Consider the following 22418-nt stretch of genomic DNA (forward strand, 5'->3'; position numbering starts at 1 on the left):
GTAACAACAACGTGAATTGTCGATGAAATATGCCCGTGTCGGATGTGTCTGATGGATATTCCCACAACACGACGTTGGGTAGATGCGTGGGTATGTACTGTACTGTAGGTCCTGGGGCACTGGTGATGTGAAGGGGCCTCAACTCCAGTAAGGCTGAGGGATGTACGAGGATGACCAAATAACGATGGTTGAAGGGACGTGGTGGTGTGGTGGTGGTGGTGGTGGTGGTGGAGAGAGGGCTGGGGGAATGAACAGGACTCAGAAGCCCTGGTACGTAGCGAAGAAGTAGAAGAGGAAAATAAAGTAGCCGAGGGGGAAGACGACGCGAGACACAACGTCGATCGACTTGGCCACCCTGATGGGATGCGGCGGCCCCTTCTTCCGTGGCTGCAAGAGAAAAAGCAAAATTTAGTTCGAGGTTTCTACATTAGTCAGTATCAAGGTCACCTGCATCACTGGCGTCTATAAACTCTGTGCATGTGCTGCTAAACTTGATCAGGCAAATTTTGGAATAGCAAAAGGCCTGTTCACACTGAGCTGAAATCGGATATACTACCATTTTGTTGCGTGTCCAGGTGATTACGTAGTACCTCATCCTCAGCAATACATTTTGCTTGTTTCTATTCTCTTGTGTGTTATTAACGCAAACTATTGTGGAGACATGCTTATCGTAAATTTGGTAAGGAGATTTTATAAATACGAGATTCTAACTACACGGTGCATCCTGATGTAACAAGATGGTCAGTTCATAAAACCACCACGAAGCTGGGGCCTGAACAAGTTAGAACGAATCTGAAAGTTTTCTTGAGGTAATGTAATGTAACGTAATCCTTACATAGTGTCTCTGAGTTACTTATATTACTCGGGTTCCTCAAGGATATATGTACACTACATTATCCATATACTGAAGTGTATGTACACTAGGACTTTATAATAACAGGTGGGTATTACTCTTGTCAACGCTAAGAATAAGCTACGTATAATACAGTGATAAATAACCCCTTTAATACGGTGACGTCATATTATTCCTCATTCTTGCCACTTTCAGACGATTTTACTCAACTTAAGAAATATCTCTTGTCTCGAGGGGGTTTTCAAGATCAAGCGAGCGATGTTTACTTTCACTAAGTTTGGATATGAGCGGCCCGGCCAGTCCTGGCCCATCCCGACCCGACCATCATATCAAGCAGAAGCTAATAACTCTACTCCTATTTGAAGTAGTTTTGAAATTCTTTCTGCATGTGAAACATTCAGTCAATCCATTTTGCTATCAACTAAAAGTTCACCCACAATGCGTAGGAACCCCTTGGAATTTCGAGTTTTCCAAGGGATGTTCTGCTCTAATCGGTGAACGCCTCCATTACAGAATCAAATTTAAAATATTTTCCTTCATAACATTGTGTTTTTTGGCACCAACTCTAGCAATTAAATATCGGAGATTCTGCCTATAATTTTATGAAGGAAATATTGATAACACGGCGCTCGCTCGCTCGGCACGCGCTCACAAAGCGCACTTTACTGGTATTAAGGCTGCGTCTAACCTCTACAGTTCGAAACATCTCTACATCTCTCCTTAGCAAATGAAATCGTCTGGAAATAGCAAGAATGAAACGGGAAACACGCCAAGGTACTGAAGGGCTCAAGGCACAGGGATTGCTATTGCTAGATCACTTCAGTGTACAGTTTGGGACAGAAGTTCGTCTAATATTCAACTTTGCCTGCTTCACATTTGGGGCAAGTCCGTCACTTTCCTCACTGCAACCATATCAAAGAGCATCATCCATGGGATAGAGGCATACCAAGACTCTCTTAGCTTAAGAACACTGAAGAGTGAATCATCTTTGGGCAGCTAGCATACCAAGCTTCTCTCAACTTAGAGCACAGGAAAGTAAGAGGCAGAGGTGGTGAAATATTAGGCGAATTTTTGCCCCCTCACGGTGCAACGCATGTCTGAGATGGTTTGAGGCTGTTTCCACAGGTATATGCTATCCTCACTATACACGGTAGTTTATGTATTACGCAACACAAACCTTAACTGCGACTACATCTAATACCATTCAGCCCGAAGACGCCATACTTGATTTTCTTTATTTATGTATCTATGTGTGCATGTACGTGTCTTTATTTACTCATTTATTATTTGCTGTTACTGGATGATTTTACTCAGCTGGGAAGAGATACCCGATAATGGAAGGGTTAATGAAGTATATCTAACCCATTCGTGAAAAAAATCTCAAGCTGAATAAAGGTACATTTAGGTAGGAAGAATGAAATATGACGTCACCGTAATGAAGGTGTTAATCACTTCACTCCGATGACGCATTTGTTTCAACATTCTTCCTATCTTCGAATGATTTTATTCACCTTGGATTTAACTTTGGAACATAGTGGGGTTGGATTATAACCTACATTAACCTTCTCAATACTAATGCGCTCTAAACAAATTTATCTGGTAACAGCGTATTATTCTATTTTAGTCTTCATACATTCAAGCGATTTCATTTAGCATTGGGGAGCCCTCTTGTGGTGAAATGAAGGCTGTATCCAACCCCTCTGGTTCTAAAAATCTACCCCAAGCTGCATTAATCGCCTGGAGGTGTACGAAGAATGAGATCTCAAGAGCGCCATCGGACTGAAGAGGTCAATCACTACACTGTTAGATTCTTAGTAGACAAACAAGCTCAGGAAATTCGGGAAATAAACAACAGCTTGTCTCATTCGGTTAGGTAGTAGTGTATGATATTTGGGCCCTAATCTACGTATCACAGGGGGCTTCGTTACACTTTTCCCTGAGCGATTTATTATGTATATTACATCTTCACCATATTCTTAGCATCGACACTGTTTACCTCAATCATGCACAATTGGATATGCGATGTAATATGTATAACAAATCGCTGAGAAACAGGCAATACGAACTCTTCTATACTCTAGAAAATAAGCCTCTGCATAACTAAAAAGAAAAAAATAATCGGTTCATCACATTCCTGTTCTCAAAACCAAGTTGACGTGGGAAGGAAAGCAAGACTCTATTCATCACACATCACCATGCAAATGTCGAGCGGTCTACTGCAGTTATTATACTCTTATCACTTTAACTTGGTTCAAAACTACCACAGCTTCTTCTTGTATGCTGAACTGACAGACAAATATTACTACTAAAATATGATCCCAATATCGAAAAAGTGCCATGGAAAGGATGTAAAGCCACAGCAGTCGTTTTCCGCCAATGAACTAAGTCATATGAGTTGTGAAACGACGAAAATCTGAACCAAGTTAAGGTGGAAAGAGTATAGTGCTTTCCATTTGTTTAGGTCAAGGTGAAGCAAATAAAGGTATCGGTATCGTGCAGCTGGCAAACCATGTAAGCAAATATGGATCGGTAATGCGTGGATTGCTAAGGCACAAAGGCATCAGCAAACATAGTCGTACCCAGCTTCTGACTGGTTGAAAGTTAGCTGAATGAAATCCGACTCATACTAGCTGGAAACCAACTGGCCGAAATATGACTGATTGAAATCTACCACACAGCTGCACTGGTTACAAACAAGTGGTTTAAATGTAACTGCCTGTGGTATGACTAGTTGAAATCTGACAAACAGTGGCACTTTATATACGACTGACTTCCGCTAAAGAATCACAGCGATTTGTTGATCTTATATCATTTGTGTTTTACTCCAAGGGAATCTCTGTTCTATGATAATTATGTGATTCTCAAACAACTAAAACTCCCACAATGCATGACCTTAAAGGAAGAGATCCATTTACACAGCTATGCTCATTAACTTCACTAAGATGACGCATTTTCTTGGTTACTCATACTTTTACCAGGCAATTTTATTCAACACAAGGCAGACCGCTAATGAAGACCTTAATTAGGCTGTATCAAAACTATTCAGACTGAAGACTCTCTCCAAGGCAGAATAAAACTATCTGGAGAAAGCAAGAACAACATGAAAATGCAGTATCGGACTGGAGGGGTTAAAGTAGGAACAGAGTGCAATTTACAACTGTAGGAGAAATATTACTGTTCAGACATGGTCTGTAAACTAGTCAATGTTGTGTTCCCCCACAAAAATGCGCGTAATGTAATTAATTTTTGGAATGAATGTGGGTATATCCATGTCCCAACTTCTGGGAAAAAGTCATATAATCTCCCAGCGAGGAAAGCACTCATGAATACTGTATACTTTCATTAAAGTTAGACTGTCGGCACATGCAACCTGGGAGAATATAAGTTCACGATACAAAATATTAAAAAGTATTGTGCGAGTTATGTACAAAATAATTTGGCATGTGGATAAAGCATGTTGGCCACGTATTATAATGAGAGTCGCATGAAACATTATTAAAGGCATCAGACACCTCCTGCGACATTTTTTTTTTTTTACGTGTGTACATCTAGAAAAAAAAAAAATCAGTTAACTGGGGTCTGGTGTCATCCAGAATTAGTCCAACAAATACTGTCAGTAGACTCGCATTTCTCGGTATTCTACGATCTGTGCGTCATAATATTTAACACATACTGTGCGCTGATATTACTGACCAAGGCACAGGTTTCTAAAGTGTAGATGCAAGGGGAAAAAAAAAAAAAAGCTACGCAATCAGGAACTGGGTACTAAATGGACTTTAATAGATATCCCTCTTAGACTCAGGCAAAGTCGGACAAGCCAATCCCCGTCAGGCCATTATAAACTGCCTTAGAATGCTTAAGGACCTTGGTTGTGATTTACAGTTACAAAACAAAGGGTAAGGCCTATTATAAACCCCCAGGTGTAAACACTTAGAAACACAAATAAACGCTAGGACTTATCAGAGGGAAGACATTGAATAAATTAAAAGGCATTGATTTTCTTGAAGGCTATTTTTTCAACAGAAAAACTACTCTTTTGAATCCAGTGACTTTTTTCCTGTGTTCATTCTCGCTGTCTACAATTCTGTTTATTTTAGGGGAGACTTTTCGAGCTGCAAATGTTAAATACAGTCTCCCCAGAGCTGAGCTAAATCTTTGGAGACCGCAAGAATAGGAAAATAATATACGATTTCTGATTGACGTGGTTACCAAACGAAAATGAACATGTAATGCATACTGACCTTGCCTCTAAACCCCTTCAATACGATGACTTTTCTTGACTTTTTGCGCTGGAGAGCTAGTCTTCATTTGCACACTGAATGAGGTCTCCCTAAAATTGACTAAAATCTTCTGGACGCCTCATGAATAAACGAAAAATGTCACTGGACTGAATTAGCTCACATAAGACTGGGGGACGTAAATATAAATTCTCTAAGCTTAAGTTTTACAGCATTTGAAACTGGTTGAAATTACATCTATCCTCACTCCTACAGTTACCAAACACTTCACAATCAAATAAGAAATTAAAGAGGCAAAATGCGAAAAACAAAACAATCTGTGGTACCTGCTGTTATGGAGCATTATTTATCCTGTGAAATAGTTAGGGTCTTCTTAAACAAAGTGGCTGCGCATGCCCAAGGCTTGTCCGACTTCAGCATGAGTGTGGTTATAGTGGCTGGTCCCTAATTCTGTTTGGCCGCCACTATGCTGCCACCATACCTCACGTCCCCATCACCACACCACCCTCACTCACTCACTCTCTGTCCCCACGACACGGCAAATGGGTGTACACTGTTGAACCATAGTCTGTGCTCGCCCTGTAATCCTAGCTCTGGCTGGAAGAAAGTTATAGCCAGAGTTTCACATCAAATGAAGGTCTGTTATATGAAGGTCTACCGTTCGTAGTTCGGAGCTATCCTACACTGCACGAGTAACATTGTCACTGCGAGCTGTTCTTTATGAGGTCTAGCAAACTTTGAACACCCAGTTTAAGTTAACAACAGGTGTTCCTTCGGTGTAAAACCCTGGCTGCGACTTTCCTTCAGCCATGGTTAGAATTGCAGGGTGAACAGAAACAGGATCACGACTGTACCTACTCTACCGGCGGTGAAATGATTCGCAAGAAAAATTCTGACAACTGTGGCTACTTTCCACTGGCGTTAATGAATTGTGGATGTGTATGTTGGTTAAATCACATGAGTAAATATACTTAATTTTGAACATTCTCAACTTAATAGTATCCTGAGAGTCAAGAGAGGGTAGTGACTTGGCAAGGGATACGAGACTTCCACTCCTGTACTGGCACACTCCAAATTGCCTATAATCTCACTGGGTAACATCCGAAATTTATATGGTTAAAGTGGACTTGAGTTTTGAAACAATTGTAAAGACTGTGGGTAGGAAAGTAAACACGAATGAATTACCACCAATGTCGTCTGTGGAATATGTTGGGACAACAAAACGAAAATATATTATATTTCGGTCTGTGTAGTCTCGTATCCCCCAAGTGGACGGAGGCTCAAGACAAGAGGGGGAGAGAAAGGGAGACAGCAAGGAAGGGGAAGAACAAAAGAAGACCGTGAAGCATTACCTTAAAAGTGTACTCTACCTGACTGACCTCCACGTGTTCCTGCAAGAGAGGTGGCGGTGAATACAGCGGGAAAGGCGGGCTGGCAATGAGGTGGTGCGTTTAATTTTTCTTCTGCTTTGGAATGAAACAGGTCTACTGAAAGCCAACCGAGCCTGACGTAACAGCAGCATACCATTAGAGTGCCCCTCTCATCTTAGCTGCATCCTTTCATGCAAGAAGGCTTGGATGCAAACTATCATGTATCACTCTTCTTTGTGCTTGAAATGAACCTCATTCACATACAGGGAAGCTCTCCCCAAGAAGCTTTGTGTATCATAGGCCAAGTTTCTGCTGCACTGCAAGTCAGCTCTGAACTGTCTTTTAAAAGTAATTCATTTTTTTCTTTTACATGAAAGCAAATTTCTCAGTCGCAGTCGAAGATTAATGTATTTATATGCATACTGATAATATGGTTCTGTTGTATGTACACTGCAGCAAGCAGACGAAAGCGTGTTATAAGGCACCCCAGCCTGTCCAGCCAGGTGATATCGGTGGCATTAAAGGTGTAAGCTAATGAGCATGTAAGCATATAGCATAACATCATGGGGCCAGATTTGCTGCTCTTTTACTAATATTTAAGAACTGGCACAGTAAATGACGAGACTGGTAAAGTACACACAGCCAGTGGAAGCTGCATGTTGAAGCTGCTGAGAATCGTAACATTATGCACTAAATTCTAAAAGCGTGGGCCTTTCATTGTAGCCTGGCCCTTTTCACCACCTCATTCCAGCAATTGATAATAAACATCAAATCCGTCCATAAGACAAGTCTGAAACAAGTTTAAGTGAGATAGTGAACACTTAGATGAACACTGAAAAGTTCTTGTTGTAAAACTTTAGCAAAGTTCTTTAGTATGACACAGAACAAATAGAAACTCATTACAAAACAAACACAGCACATACACTTAGAAGCGAAATTAAATGTCTTCAAATCGGTTAAGATTTAAGTCAACTGGCTGCTTAGTGTGCAATACACTGCATACAAGAAATACCACAGGACTCAGTGAGTTAATCCAAGCTGATACTGATCCTTCAAGAAAAGTTTAATCATGATAACAAAACACTGTGAAATATTCATAAGTATCCTGAAAGTTACTGAAATTGTTAAAGTTTGCTAACTTAGTAAAATAAATTCAATAAAGTAAAATTATGACCAAATGGTGATACTAAAAATGATTTCGTGAGGAACAAGATATAATTTATGTCAAGACTGATATTCATTAACTACCTTGGTATATTATAAAATAGTAAACTGAAATTAAGAGCTTTTGTTGATATCTGCAAGGGACTCAGTGAGGAACAAGATATATCAAGAACTGACATTGCTAAACTGGTAAATCATATCAAACAAATTAACACGAAAAGCTAATGGTGATATAATAGCAAATGACGTCGTGAAAAACAAGAGATGCACCAAGACTTGCCATTAGCTTCATTGCACAATAGTTAGATACTCAGGTGGCTGAATCTCTACTGCATTAACCCCCTGAATCAGATGACACTTTAATGAATCATTCTTGCCACTTCTAGACGATTTTACTGACCTCAGGAACGATAATAAAGGCGATACTAAAGCCTACAGTATATTCAACTAAGCACTATACTTCAGACTGTCCCCCTGAAGCTGCATAAAATCGCCTGTTAGTAGCAAGAGTAACCTAAAAAATGTCATAGGATTCAAGGAGAAAAACGACACCAAGAATATAACATACTTACCGTTGACAAAGCAATTAATGACGATAATCACTGGAGAGGGACGAAGTACATTTATAAAAGCATTAATGTACACCATTATTACTGAAAACAAAAAATGAAGGACAAAAATTAAATAACGAGAGAGAGAGAGAGAGAGAGAGAGAGAGAGAGAGAGAGAGAGAGAGAGAGAGGTAAAGAAAATAAACGAGGGGTAAGAGGACACAGAGATGGAGAGGGACAAATAGAAAATGAAAGTGGAAGACGAACGGACAACTAAACTGGACAGAGAATGAGAGCAAAATGATATAAAACAAACAATGGACGACAAGGAAATTGATAATAATAATATGGACACAAGAACAGACAGAGAATGAAAAGATGCAAAATGTGCCTCAAAGAAGACGACGAGGAGAAAACCAGAATAAGTAACGGGAGGAAGAGTGAAAATAGTAAATAAAAAAAGGAAGAGTAGAAGCGAAATCCTTAAACCTTAAATCGCTGGAATTTTAAGTCTAATTTCCGTGGTTCACTTAAGGAACGTCTTAGGTTGCTAGGTATGGTTAGCCTGCATCCCAAATTACAGAATGCAGTCAGCAAAGATGTATAAATTCCAGCACGTTCCATCTTCCCTCAGTGCTTCAGAAAGTTATGTAAAATTCATGGAGCTTTCATTCCACTTTTCGATTGAAGGCTTAAGCTTGAGAATCCATGTGTCGTTTTCTAAGTGGCACGGGCTTCGTAGTACCTCTTCTTCAGCGATTTATTCTGCACACTGACACGTTAGCCTTGTCTTGCATAACATCTATGTCGCATGAATACAGACTTCACCAATGACATACAAGAGGCTACTGATGTGCAAAGTGCAGAATAAATCACTAAATAAGAGGCGTTACGATATTTCCAAAGCCACTTAGAATACGACCCTAACACAGATATAGATTTATAAAAATAAATAATTAACATGGACACCGCAGAACGCAGAGCCAGGACGCCAGACGCATTTTTGGTACTTACTGTCGCTGTGACCTCCTGCAGAGAAAAAGCAGAGAAAAATGACATTACTTTCCTGAGCCTCCACTTTCGTAACAATTAACTCATTATTAACCCGTTCACTCAGATGACGCACTTATAATAAATTCTTCCTACTTGGACGATTTTATTCAGCTGAAGGAGAGAAATACAGGTGTCAACAGGGCAATGGGGACTGTTTCTAAATGGTTTATCCAAAATTAACAAAAATCGTCTGGGGGTAGCAAGAATTAGCTAACCAAATGCGTCGTGGTAGTGAAGGGCTTAACCTCCCTCAATGCACTGACGCACTCCTACATCTGTGACCACCAGACGATTTTATTCAGCTTAGGGCATACCTCCGGCAGCGAAGGAGTTAAAGAAGGCTACATCGGATTTCTCCAGTTCGAAAAATCTCTCTCTAAAGCTGAAAAAAAATCGTCACAAGGCAGCAAAATTAAACTGTAAAACCGTCATCAGAGTGAAGTGGTTTGTCCTTTTAATCTGATGACTTATTTTTCAATTATATTTCCATTACTTATAAATGATTTTTTCAAATTTTGGAGAGACGTCTGGTTGCGGAAGGGTTAATAAAAGCTAAGTCTAACTCCTCCAGTCCCCAAAGTCTCTCATAATCAGAATAAAATCGTCTTTGTACCAAGAATACAAATTACATAATCGTAGTGAAGGGGTAAATAACATACAGCATTTTGGTTAAGACTCGTGATGCATTTAGCAATATCTACTCAAAGATTCAGTGTAATTAGTAAAACAGTATCTATCAGTCTATCTACTTGTCTACAGTATCTGTCTATCTATCATTATACCCATTCTTGCCCCATCAAGAGGGTAAGGGCCCTGGGCTAGGCTGCTCAGTCACTATTTAAAATAACATTATGTGTTAGTGGGCAACCATTAACACACACACGCAACTGAGGAAACAATGTCTTTAACTGCTCTAAAAAAAATATCACCACTCACACATTCATGCTCACTCACACATTAGTTTTCTCCTGTTCACCTCCGCAAATGATACAATATATACAGGTCCGTCTAAAGTAGAGATTTCAATTGAGAATGATGGACATAATACGTCTACAGAACGGTAAGACTTGTCAGTTTTAACACCATTTTGTATTATTTAGGTTTATTAAATATCTTAATATTCCAGAATCGTGCTAAAAATTATCTTAGCTTTACTGACATGCTTTATTTCCCTTACTAAACTTCTCTAAACTTATATACTTTAAGTCGGTCACAGTAAACTGAAATGAAAACACAACTTTTGACGGACCCTGTACCTGAGCTCGTGTATCTGACTTATGACACACTTGCACAAAATATTGATGAACATCTTCAGTCTGATGATATTATTGCTACCACCGGACGATTTTACTCAGCTCTGGACGACTTTCTTCAGCTTTGGGGAGGCTCTTGAAACTAAAGAGCTTTGGGTATATCCTTTAAAGCCTTCACTGATAAAGGTCTGTTTTAAGCTGTATATTATCGTCCTGTGGTAGCAAGACTAAAACAATACTCGATCGTACTGAATATACTAAACTCCGGGATCATGTAGGTGTATTGCGTGGCTATTCAGATGTACGGGTCAAAGGAGGTGTCATTCTGTAGCAGGTATCGTGTGTGCTAATTCATGACCCACAAAATATACGTGACACAGTAAGTGATATTCTGTAGAAAGTAGATTGTATAGAGGGTGGGCAGTGGAGGTAGTGTGTGTGATACTGTATTTCATGACCAAAAAAAAAAAAAAATTATAAAATGGATGTGGCTAAGGAAGTGTTGTTCTGTAGGAGATGGAGTGTGTGAAGGGTGCGCAGTGACAGAAGTTCAGCTGAGTGACACTAGAGGGACACCAACATTTAAGCGTCTGACACACAAACATTCAGAGATGAAGCTAAGCGGTCCACTGGCTGGCAACACATTGACAGTACAGCTTATCTGGGATATAAAGAATTACATTCTATATGGCTCTGGCGAGCTCGTGAGACCTATTCCTAAACGATTTATTTTGCACATTACATATCCTTCGTATGTCATTGATGCAAACTTACGTCGATAATAAAGAGATATGAACAGCATATACGAGAAAGTTGAGTTGTGATATGCAAAATAAATCGCCAAGTCGGAGGTGCTACGGTCTCATATACCACCTAGAATACTATACAAAGCCTGGCTCCTGATACACTAATGGACGCATTCTCGTTGACTACGGAGACTCACTAAGACCTCTCCCTCATTACTCAGTGAATGGCACATTGATTTTTTAAATGATATTTATGGAATTTATTCCTGCATCAGAGGGACGCACAGTATGTACAAAGGAATATTAATGTGTGATATGGAAATTATATCGAAATGGAAGAGGTACAAGAAAGCCTCCTAAGCTGACGAGAATACGGACCTACAGGACAAGACGGCGTGAGGGGGGAGGCTGTCGGTGGGTAACAGTGAGAGAGGTGAGGGGCCCAAAGGTCGCTCTAGCTCCTGCACCCAGCCTAGAGGGGGCCTGGCTGTCTGTTAGTGGCAGTGAAGTAGCCTTGGCCGTCGTACCTCTCCGTTGGGGCAGTTGTTTGGGGCGTTGGCGTGGGAGCACTGGGAGTTGCCGCAGTTGGCGCAAGACATCATTTCGTGGGAGTTTCTGTTCTCGGACGGCACTTCGCCTATGCCGCTACAAGGGTTGCCGTCTGTGCTCCCCGGACCACTCGACCGTTTCTTCTCCGCCTGTAACGAAACGCTGGAGGGTGACGCGGGCTTCACGCCATGCCCAGCCAAATTAATCAAAGCTACAAGCTGTGCTGGGCGGCATAGGCATGAAATTGATACTGATGCATGTTAAGCTGTAATGATTTAAGCTACTGAGCTTTACCCTGACTTAAGGCAATATATTGCACTATGAAAAGCCAGCTGTTTTGAGCAGAGCAAGATCGTTAAGAACCACTATGAAGGTGGCAAGCTGAGACCATATCGGCGAGGCGGCAGCTGAATGGCCTGCCAGTTAGTGAAGACGAGGGTCAAGTGGAAGCGGGTGTGAGTCAGGCGAGCCGAAGACTGACAAACACAGGTGGTGCGGGACAACTACTGCCGTATACAGGTGCCCAAATTGACCTTCAACAAAGTGTTAGGTTCAAATGCATAACTGAGGGAGCGGTGAGCGTGTGGTGCGGAACTGTTAGTGCGTCAGGAGGGTACTGAGTGCGGCGGTGCGTGAGGGAAGCACAAGGCAGCGGGTGGGAAGATGCTCAACGAGGGTCCCCGGGCCTCTCACCACAATAGCTGACTCTACGCGCATCAGACAAGCCTGCCTCACTCACATGCCTACTGCACACTCTCATATCTGCCTCACCCTGCCTCGCCAACATACTCTACCTACCAGATTATTTATCTCCCCCCACTGACCTGGCTGGCTGGCACTGACACATCTCTCACACAGACAAAGCCTGACACAAGTACCCGGTACGGTACGGTACGGCATGGTACGGTACCGTATGGATCATGCCCCAACTCACTCACTCTGCCTCACAGTTCATACTCTGTATACCTACTGCACGGTCGCAAATTTACAAATGGGATACCCTTAAAAATATTAACTGCGCATGCAGACATGCAATCGTCGCAATGGAATGCAAACTGGTATGCTTGATGTGAAACAAACTGTTCGATACTACCAATAAGGCACCAATTCATATCGCAAATGATGCTGATTAACGCTGTTTATAATGACAACATTCAACACTCTGGTGTCCTCCAACCAAGATTAGGAGAAGCAAGCACTCATTTTTTAAAGTATTATAAAGTTACTGTTAGTGCAGCTGAAGGCCGATGGATAACTATACACTACGGTACTAGTGTTGCCTCTGAGGACGGGAAGCACCTCCTCAGCTGAATAAAAAAGTCAATATTTATCGCGTCCTGAAAGACCTAATGATACCATAAAAGTTGACATAAAAGGCATATGACAACAAGTTCGTCATTCTTCCATTTCACAATTAGAGCTCGGTTACTCATTTTTATTTTTCGTAAAATGGTCCTGCCTCTCAACCCACATACTAAAGAGTGGACGCGTGTGTTCTGACCTGACAAAGATCCGTAACCCCTTCAAGCTCATTTGATGACACAAGTGAAATGTCGTTATACTGGAGGGTCGATCGGATATTAACGAAGGAGACGATTTCATACCTCATAAATAAGGCCCAAAGAATTTCACGCAATCATGGTTTTGTACTCAAGAAGTGGGAGTGGCCAAGTTCCCTCTAGTGAAAATATACTGATCACTTAGTTCAGTACTGACACAGCAAATTCTCTGAGGCTTAGCGGAAGAAAAAAGGCCAAAATGAACAACACAGCTCTGCTACAAGTGAACAATCGATATTCGTAGCCGTTGGTTTAAATATAACACGTTTATTTACTGTACTGGTCATATGCTCATAACAAAGGGGCAGCCTTCATGCCATATGCTAACTACTACAGAAAAATAACGCTGTCTGAATTTGTGATAAGTTTCTCCTCTCGTGATTTGCTCATGAGTGTTCTGTCTTAACGTCCAAGAGACACTTGACACTACAGTTCAAGACAAAGCCCTGATAATAACTCCTAGACCCCTGATACAAAGTCTTTCAGTCTTGGTACTGAGTCCTTGAGCTAAGAAAGTGTCCTACAGTCCTTATGAACTATCCTGAAATCTAAATACAGCGTCACAGACCTTTCATATAACAATCCTAGAGCTTTTTCATACAGCTCTAGAGTTTTGATACAATCTAGAGCTTCAAGTGCTACAGCTTTTACAATCCTAGAGTCTTGCTACTGCCCTAGAACCATAATACAGTCATACAGCCTTGTCGGAGTCAAAGAGCTTCAATAGACTCCTAAAACCTTGATACGTTCCTAGTGTTTTGATACAGTCCTAGTGTTTAGATAAGAGTCCTAGAGCTTGATAGTCCTAGAGTCTTCAGTCCTACAGTTGTGATACAGTCCAGCAACACTGACAATCCTAGAGCTCTGACACAATCGTAAAGCCTTCATATAGTTATAGAGCTTCGGAATAGTAATAAAGTTTAGATACCTCTTGAGCCTTGAGAGTCACAGAGCTATGATAGTTCTAGATCTAATAGTCGTAGAGCTCTGATAGTCCTAGAGCTATGATAGTCCTATAGTCTTGATTGTCCTTGTACCTTGATACAGTACTTGAGCCTTGAAACAGTCCTAGACCTTAGTATATCAGTCGGAGAATCTTTTTAGTCCTTTAGTCTAATTACTTCACCCTAGAGTCAAGATGCAGCGCCCCACAACATTTCTAAAATTCTCCTAGCGCCTTAACGTAGTACTTGAACCTAAATAGAGTCCTAGAGTCTTAAAATAGTCCTGGAACCTTAACGTAGTTCTAGAGCCTTCAAAGTGTCCTTGTGCTTTGACAAAATATTCTGAAGGCGAGGAGAGCAGGCTGACGGGAAGGCGGGTGAGCTCCATACCAATACAACGTGCCGTATTATTAACCACTTCAGTCTAATGACGTCTAATTTTCTATTCTTGCTACTTACAGACGATTTTTTCAGCCTACAAATTACCTCTATTACTGAAGGAAAATAACTGGACATTATATTTAACCCCTCCACTTCGGCAGGTCTCTCCGCAGCTGATTAAAATCATCTGTAATTAGTATGAATAAACAAACTGCAATCGGACTAAAAGGGTTAAAACTGAGGCCCCGAAGGGACGGGCAAGCACCAATTTTCTATCAGTCAGTGATTATTATGACGACTGTAGAATATAACTGACTTCACCATCCCGCTGCTGAATGCGCTCTATTTTGTGGCATGCAGGCTTACAACATCGAATACTCACATCGCGACCATCAACATCAAGACCATAAATATCATCATCAGTTTCATAAAAGACTTTAAGAGGTTATGGGTTGGCAAACACCTTTGCAAACTCAGTTTTTAACAACAGGGCCAAAAAGAGCCGTATTCTCGTCGACTTGGGAGGCTGTCTAGCACTTCTTCCTTACTAGTTTTTCTGCAGCTAATAAATCCTTGAATCAGATGACGCATTTTACGGGTGTATTCTTGAAGGGGTTAGAAAACGAGTACTAGAAAACCACCTCCTAAGCTCAAGAAAATACGAAAAAAATAAAGAAAAGGAGAGGCATGCACACTGGCTCCCAACACCTCAACTTCCGCTACACCGTGCAAGAGAAAGGGGGAGGGGGGGAGACACAGGCCATGCAACCCCTCCCCTTTATAAAACTCCCCCCTACCACCGTCATGCAGTACGTACAGTCGGAGATAAAAGCTGGCCTACTACTATCATACTGTATATCATCACACTTATGGCATGTCCGTCACTTTCCATCCTAAAGCATCACATCAAACAGCATCACAGGCACCGTATCAAGGAGCATCAAATTTGTGGGCTTAGAAACATGCCAAGCCTCTCTCAGCCTTGCAATATTAGCCAGCAGAGGAAATGTGAGAGACAGAAGAGGTGAACCATTAGGCGAACTTTTACCCCCGACTGTGCATATCCCAAAGCCATATCCCAGTACAGTATGAGGCTTTCTAGCACGTCTTCCTTAGTATTTTATTTCTATAGTTAGTATGTTAATCCACTGGTACTATTAGGCTTCCAAGTACCTCTTCCTCTCTTCTCGTATGTTAATATTTTAGTGTTTCGGTATTTATACGGATGCAAATGCTGTGTCAGAGGTGCAGTATGCAGCATAAATTGCTTTGGACGAAATGGTAGACTAGTACGATAATACCTTCGTGTTTTGGTATTTATGCAGTCTATATCGATATGAAAATGATATAACTAACACATAAAGAGATGAATATGACGTACTATGTAGAATAAATTAAGGAAGAAATGCTTGACAACCTCCTTAGCTGATGAAACGGCCTCTAGTCACTACCAGCATAACTCCTCCGACACCGTAATGTGTTCTTTAAAGTTATTCTCGCTACTTCCAGACGATTTTATTCAGCTTTACAGAGTCCCTAGTGGTGATGAGGTTAATGAAAGCTTTATCTATCCCTTCCAGTTCGATCACTGTATCTGAGGCTGAATAAAATCGTCTGGATGAGGGGAAAAAAGATATCACCGTCCTGAAGTGAGGTAAAGGGACAGGCAGGCAGGCTAAGAACACCGTCATGCTTGGAGTGCGGAGCTTTAACACATAACAAGCATAAGGCCCGTGCTCTAGGTGGCATAGGAGGCTACGTGGCACTTTTTCTTTGGCAATTAATTCTACACATTCCATTTCCACATTCTTTTGTAATTCATCCATACCATATCGATATCAAAAGTTACATCAACATACACGATAATGTCTGGGTGTAATATGCAGAATAAATCGCAGAGGGAGAGGTGCTACGGAGCCTCCTACACCAGGCAGAATATGGCCCTAAACCCCATCTCACTCGTGCCCTGCGTTGCCATCTCAACCTTGTTACTGTACTGGAATTTTTGCGAATTAATGGATTCTTCCATTCTATTCAGGTTGCCATCAGACGATCCTATTCGAGTTTGCAGAAGGGCTTCTAACAGTGAAGCGGGTAACTGAAGGCTATATCAATCTTTCTAACAATGAAGAAGGTAAGTGAATGCTGTACCTAACTTCTAACAATGAAGAGGGGAGTGGAAAGCCATAACAAATTCCTCCAGTTTGATATTCACTCCTAACCTGAATAAAATCGTCTGGCAGTAGCAAGAGTAATATATATATATATATATATATATATATATATAATAGGACCTCAAATTTCAGGAACTGAAAATTAACTAAGTGGAGATGGCAACATGGAAGGGAGGGAGGCATGGGAGGGGAGGTGGGGCGTTATGGGAAGAAAAAAAAATGGTGAACAGTGCTGACCAAATGGGAGAGGAGGAAAAGGGAATGGGAAGGAACGGAGGGAAAGGGATGGGAGGATAGTAAAGAGGAGGGGAAAGGGAAGGCAGGGAAGGGAAAGAGGGTGGGTGGGAGCAGGGGGAAGCCACGTATTGTTGACTGTTATCATGACTGTGTCTAACTGAAGTCCTAAAGCAATGAAGCACTGTTTGGTTACAAGCGGGACTGTGAACTTTGCCTCCACTGTACTTCTGAGCTGTGTCGCATTCCTAAGGCTGTGCATAGTAATGATTCTCTGGCTGGCCTCCAAATCTGTCCCTCCATAATAAGGAAAATAATATTGGGCTTAGGGATGGTTAGAGCGCTTCCATGTCCCCTTGGTCTGTAGCCAATGGATATATATATATATATATATATATATATATATATATATATATATATATATATATATATATATATCAGTTATCAATAAATTCCCCCTCACATACACACCAGTCTCGTCCATCCTTAGCGCTCAGGCAGTAATGGTAGCTGTCTTCGGAGATCTCGTAACGCCTCTTCCATGGCGATTTATCATATATATCACGCCTTAATGTGATGCATACTAGTGATGCAAACCGTGATGACATTAAACATGTGTGCACTGCATATAAGAGAAAGGTGTAAAACAGAAAATAAATCACTGGGGAAGAGGTGTTTCGAAATCTCCAAAGCCTCCTAAAATACAACTCAATGGCCCGTACTTTCGTGTGCATATTGGGCTTCCTCGCACCTCCCCCTTAGCGATTTATTTTGAATGACTCACTTTTGTCTTTTATGCTACTTACATTTTTAATTATCGACGGGGATTCCTTCAACATTATAAAGAGAATATGAAAGTGTCGTTTGCAGACATAAAAAGATAAGGACGAGGTGTTATGGAGCTTAGGGGGTTATGGAGCCTTGTAAATATTAAAGCAACATAACTGGAAAACAGTAAGGCCAGAAATGGAAAATAAATCGCTGAAGAAGTGGTGCTACGGAATCCCCATTAGCTACTCAGAATACAAGCCTCTAACGGTAAGCTTCTGCATACCAGTCACGAAGCAGGTGGTCGGTGCACACATCCTTGCTTTATGTGCAGCTGGGGACATAAATATCGATCACTTCAGTGCGATAAACACAGGGACAGTGAGTGATGGCTTTGAAACCCTGTGATACAATCTATGGAGTCCAACAAACCTTGCCGAATAGTATGTAGGAGTTTCATATTTGTTCGTCTTAAGAGTGCATCGATATCCCTGTTCGCAGCTGTACACGGCTCTTGCCAGTCACTACGGGCTATGAGGTTACCAGGGCACAAGCTACGTCTAAGGGTCGTACTATGAAAACTGAAAGCGCCAAGGTGTGTAGAACCCCATTATCTGCTGTATCTGGTCAATTTTCTTCTTCTTTCGGCTCCTCTCTTCCATCCAAACACTTCTCAGTTTGGGTGTCACTCCTTCATTTCTTCACCAGTTCGCTTTAAACATGGTACAACTGTATCTTGGGTATATACCATCAGATGCCATTTTCTTTTTCTTTTTTTTTTTATTTAGACAGTTTAAATGGTTATATGGGGGTCAAAGATCAGATCATATAAGCATAAAATGTGGAATCATATGTTCTAATACGATCATTAATCATCATGACAATTTGTAAAAAAAGATGTCTGTACTGTGGCTATGTGGAGACCATCAAGCATTACCTTGGCAATGTTGACAATCTGTAATTACGGATATTTTTTGAAGCATGTGGCAATGACAGAACAAGTATGATCTGTAACGTTTTTGACTCGTCTGTGTAATGTGTGATGCAGGTCAAGTGTTTATGAAACAAGTAATGGCGATAAAACACATCTGACCTTAATGCATCCGTCTGACTACCATTTGTAATGTGGGATGCAGGCTGATTAAGTAGGTGTTCAGTACATGAGCATCAGAATACAGGGTTGCTTACAGCTTGGCACATTCCGTTTCAATAATACACCCGTAACCACTACATCTAATGGGTGGCACGGGTGAGGCGAGGACAGTGCACATCTCTTGCTATGTACAGTACAGGACTCTTGACCGTATCCTTGTTCGCATTGGCTTCATAGTATCTCTTATTTAGCGATTTATTTTCCATCTAACACCACCCTTTCTCCTGAACATTATGCATAGCTAATATCAACGCAGTTTGCAACAGTAACATACAAGAGAATTAATATGATGTGGTAAATAAATCACTAAGGAAGAGGTGCTACGAAATCTCAGAAATTAACAATAGCCCATTCCAAATTACACTCTTCCATGACACATTTTCCACACATGCCCATACTCAATTACCCTAACCCTATCGCCAGTAATTATAGTCCATTACAAAATAGAATTATAATTACCAGAGACAGAATTTGAGTGTAGGACTAAGGACAGGTGTTACAAGATGTGAGGCGTGGCCGAGGAAAATTCTAACATGAAATAGGCTACACAAACACGGCCCTCTTATCAGTGACTCTAGGGTATGGGGCTGCTGGAACAGAGGCTACGAACTAAGTCACTACGGCTACTGGGTGATGTGGGTGAGGCTGTGGCCCCATGCAGGTGAGTTGTGAATGTGGGGGCACGGTGTGTGGCTCTACTGGAACTACTCTGGTCTGTCAGTGAGTGTCTGTGTGTGGGACACAAGGCCGTATTGTAGATGGCACTCTGGCCTTCGTAGCACCCTTTTCTTATCGATTTATTATGCCTAATACACCTTCATATCCTCATTTATGCTGTTTTGATACATACTTTGTCTCAGTGTCGCACATGAGGATATAAATGCGTAATGGGTAAAATAAATCGCTGTGAATGAGATGCTATGAAATCCCCGAAGCCAACTATAAACACAGGTCATGTTGTGGAGAAACTAGGCTACTCTCGAGGCAACACTGAGAACATGGCGGGTCACAGGAGCGTCACGTCAAGGTGGGGAACATTACGCTGCTCCTTCACACCTAACCCGCGGACTCTGACACTCAGGAACATCCCATGGTTTTATCCGGGGTGACAGATAAATTGCGCCGTACCATCTCGTGATTCGTGGGGACGGCTCAGGCTGCTGTTCTGAGTAGCACAGACATTTTGGCTGTTTTATGAAATTACAGAATAACCATGCAATCGATGGATGTGGAAAAACAGACACTATATAGGATGAAAAGGGTTATATAATATAAGAATCAGAAAATGATGCAGAATAGACACTGGTAACGCTGACTAACCCGTTCCTGCAACACACGAGATACACAGACAATCTCACGTGCCCCTCCTCAAAACACCGATAATCCATCCTCCACAAAACTGGGCCAGAAATACCCATTGGTGCAACTGCTGGTGAGGGAGAAAGGGACCCTGACGTGACGCTCTGTGCCCTGCCCCGAAAATGTTTACTTACAAGGTAGTCCCTCTACAAAGGGGGCCAAGAGGGAGAGTCAGAGAATAATGGAGTATTAATATGAATGCAAGAAAACCAGCTGAAGGTTCAAATATAAATCAAGTATCTGCAATATTCCTCATTCATTTTGTGCATGGCCACAAAATCACTATCAGCTGATTATTCAATATATAAATCACGTATCTACAATATTTCTCATTTCTTCTATGCATGGCCAGAATTCTTTATCAAATCAGGTTCTAAAACACTGCTACACTAATTTACTTCATGAAATAACACCGACTAAGGCAGGATGTGGGCAGCTACTCACAGACACGAGGTTCTAAGAGTGAAGCACTACCTGGCTACAGCACCTGTCAGGTCACACGCGGAGAGGGAGGGGGAACACCACACACACGGCCTCTCTGTCTATCATCCTAACATCACAACTATAGTTTTTCACCTTAACTTGGCCCAGATTCTCGTCTTTTGGAGTTTATTTCACACAGCTCAATGAAAAAAAAATGCTACGACTCATCCTTTCCACGGCATTTCTTCATTTCTATGGCTATATTCTTGTTATAATTCAGCGTTCAATATGGAGAGATGTCTGCCAAGTTAAAGCGAAAAGAGTATACCTACACAGCCTTCTCAACCACAGCATCGAAGTACAGAGACAAAAGTTCGCCTACAAATCCACCTTGTCCACTTTCAATTTAGGCATGTTAGTCACTTTCTTCCCTGGCCTACTAAACCACTGCGTTTGCTTGACACTTAAAGCCTTCACTCGGTGTTTTATTTCACACTTGGTTCTTACTATTGCCAGACGGTTAAGTTCACCTTATGGCAGACTTTTCGAACTGAAAGGGTTAGTTATCATTAGCCCCTTCACTGCAAGACGTCTACCCTCAGATGAATAAAAATCGTCTAGAGGTAACAAGAAAAAGAAAAAAAACGAAATTCCTGTGAATGAAGGGGAAGGGCTTGTTTTTCACGTTCCTCCCTGGCGTACCATATCAAAGACAATCATCTATGGGCAGAGAAATATTCCAACTTTTTTTTTTTTTTTCCTTCAGATTACGAATATCAGCCAGGGGGATGGAGGAATGGAAAAATTGATGAGGTGAAATACTGGGCGAACTTTTGTCTCCCACTGTCCACGGAAAACTTGCCACCCACACCAGTACAAATTCCATCAAATGTTTCTCCAAGAGCAAAATGTCATTCACAATGCATGCACAAACTGGGTACCCTTATTACTCATCCATTTCATTTATTTATTTATTTATTTATCTGAGAACATGATAATTCGGGAGAGATAGGGTTCTGGTTTAACGCTATGAATAAAATGACATATTCTGTTGGCTTATCGTTGTTACCTCAAGATGACTCCATGAATCTTAGGGGAAACCTTTTTTGTAGTGAAGAGGCCAACAAAAGCTGAATCTAACCCCTCCCCCGTTCGAAACAGCCTCTCTTCAGCTGAATAAAATCATCATAATGTAACAAGAATTAAAACAGAGAATATGTCAAGGGATTAAAGTGGTTTACCCTTCATCCCGAAGACGTAGTTTCATTTATTCTCGCTGTCTCCAGACCAATTCCTTCAGCCAAGGGAGAAAATTTTCGAATTGGAGGGATTAGATGCATTATTAACCCTTCCACTACAAGATATTTTCCCTGAGCTGAATGAAATCGTCTGGAGGAAGTGAGAATGAAAAAAGGGAACACGTCATCGGACGGCAATTGTCAGAGAAACACTGACTGGTGTGGGTGGATAGTTTCAGGATCGTGCTCTAGATGACATAGGAGGCCTCATGACATCATTATCTCAGCGATTTATTTTGCATAATACACCTTTATATTCTCCTGTATATTATTTACAGCGTTCTGATATCGACACTGTCTGCATTGACAATATAAAAGAGGGTACTGAGATGTAATTTGCAAAATAAA

At 41.3% G+C, this 22418-nt stretch overlaps 1 protein-coding gene across 1 annotated transcript in view; it reads right to left on the reverse strand.

Annotated features, from left to right (window-relative positions):
- Positions 1–258: 258 nt before the first annotated feature.
- pHCl-1 (pH-sensitive chloride channel 1) overlaps positions 259–22418 on the reverse strand; it is a 50073-nt gene continuing 27913 nt past the window's right edge. The window contains exons 9-12 of the mRNA XM_080271350.1: positions 11756–11926; positions 9191–9205; positions 6444–6482; positions 259–387 (exon numbers count right to left, since the gene is read on the reverse strand). Of these exons, the coding sequence (XP_080127476.1) occupies positions 259–387; positions 6444–6482; positions 9191–9205; positions 11756–11926 (354 nt within the window). The remainder of the gene's footprint in view (positions 388–6443; positions 6483–9190; positions 9206–11755; positions 11927–22418) is intronic.

Source organism: Coenobita brevimanus, chromosome 45 (assembly GCF_032717465.1).
Source record: "Coenobita brevimanus isolate Jiangsu-jjx chromosome 45, ASM3271746v2, whole genome shotgun sequence".
NCBI classification, from domain to species: Eukaryota; Metazoa; Arthropoda; class Malacostraca; order Decapoda; family Coenobitidae; genus Coenobita; species Coenobita brevimanus.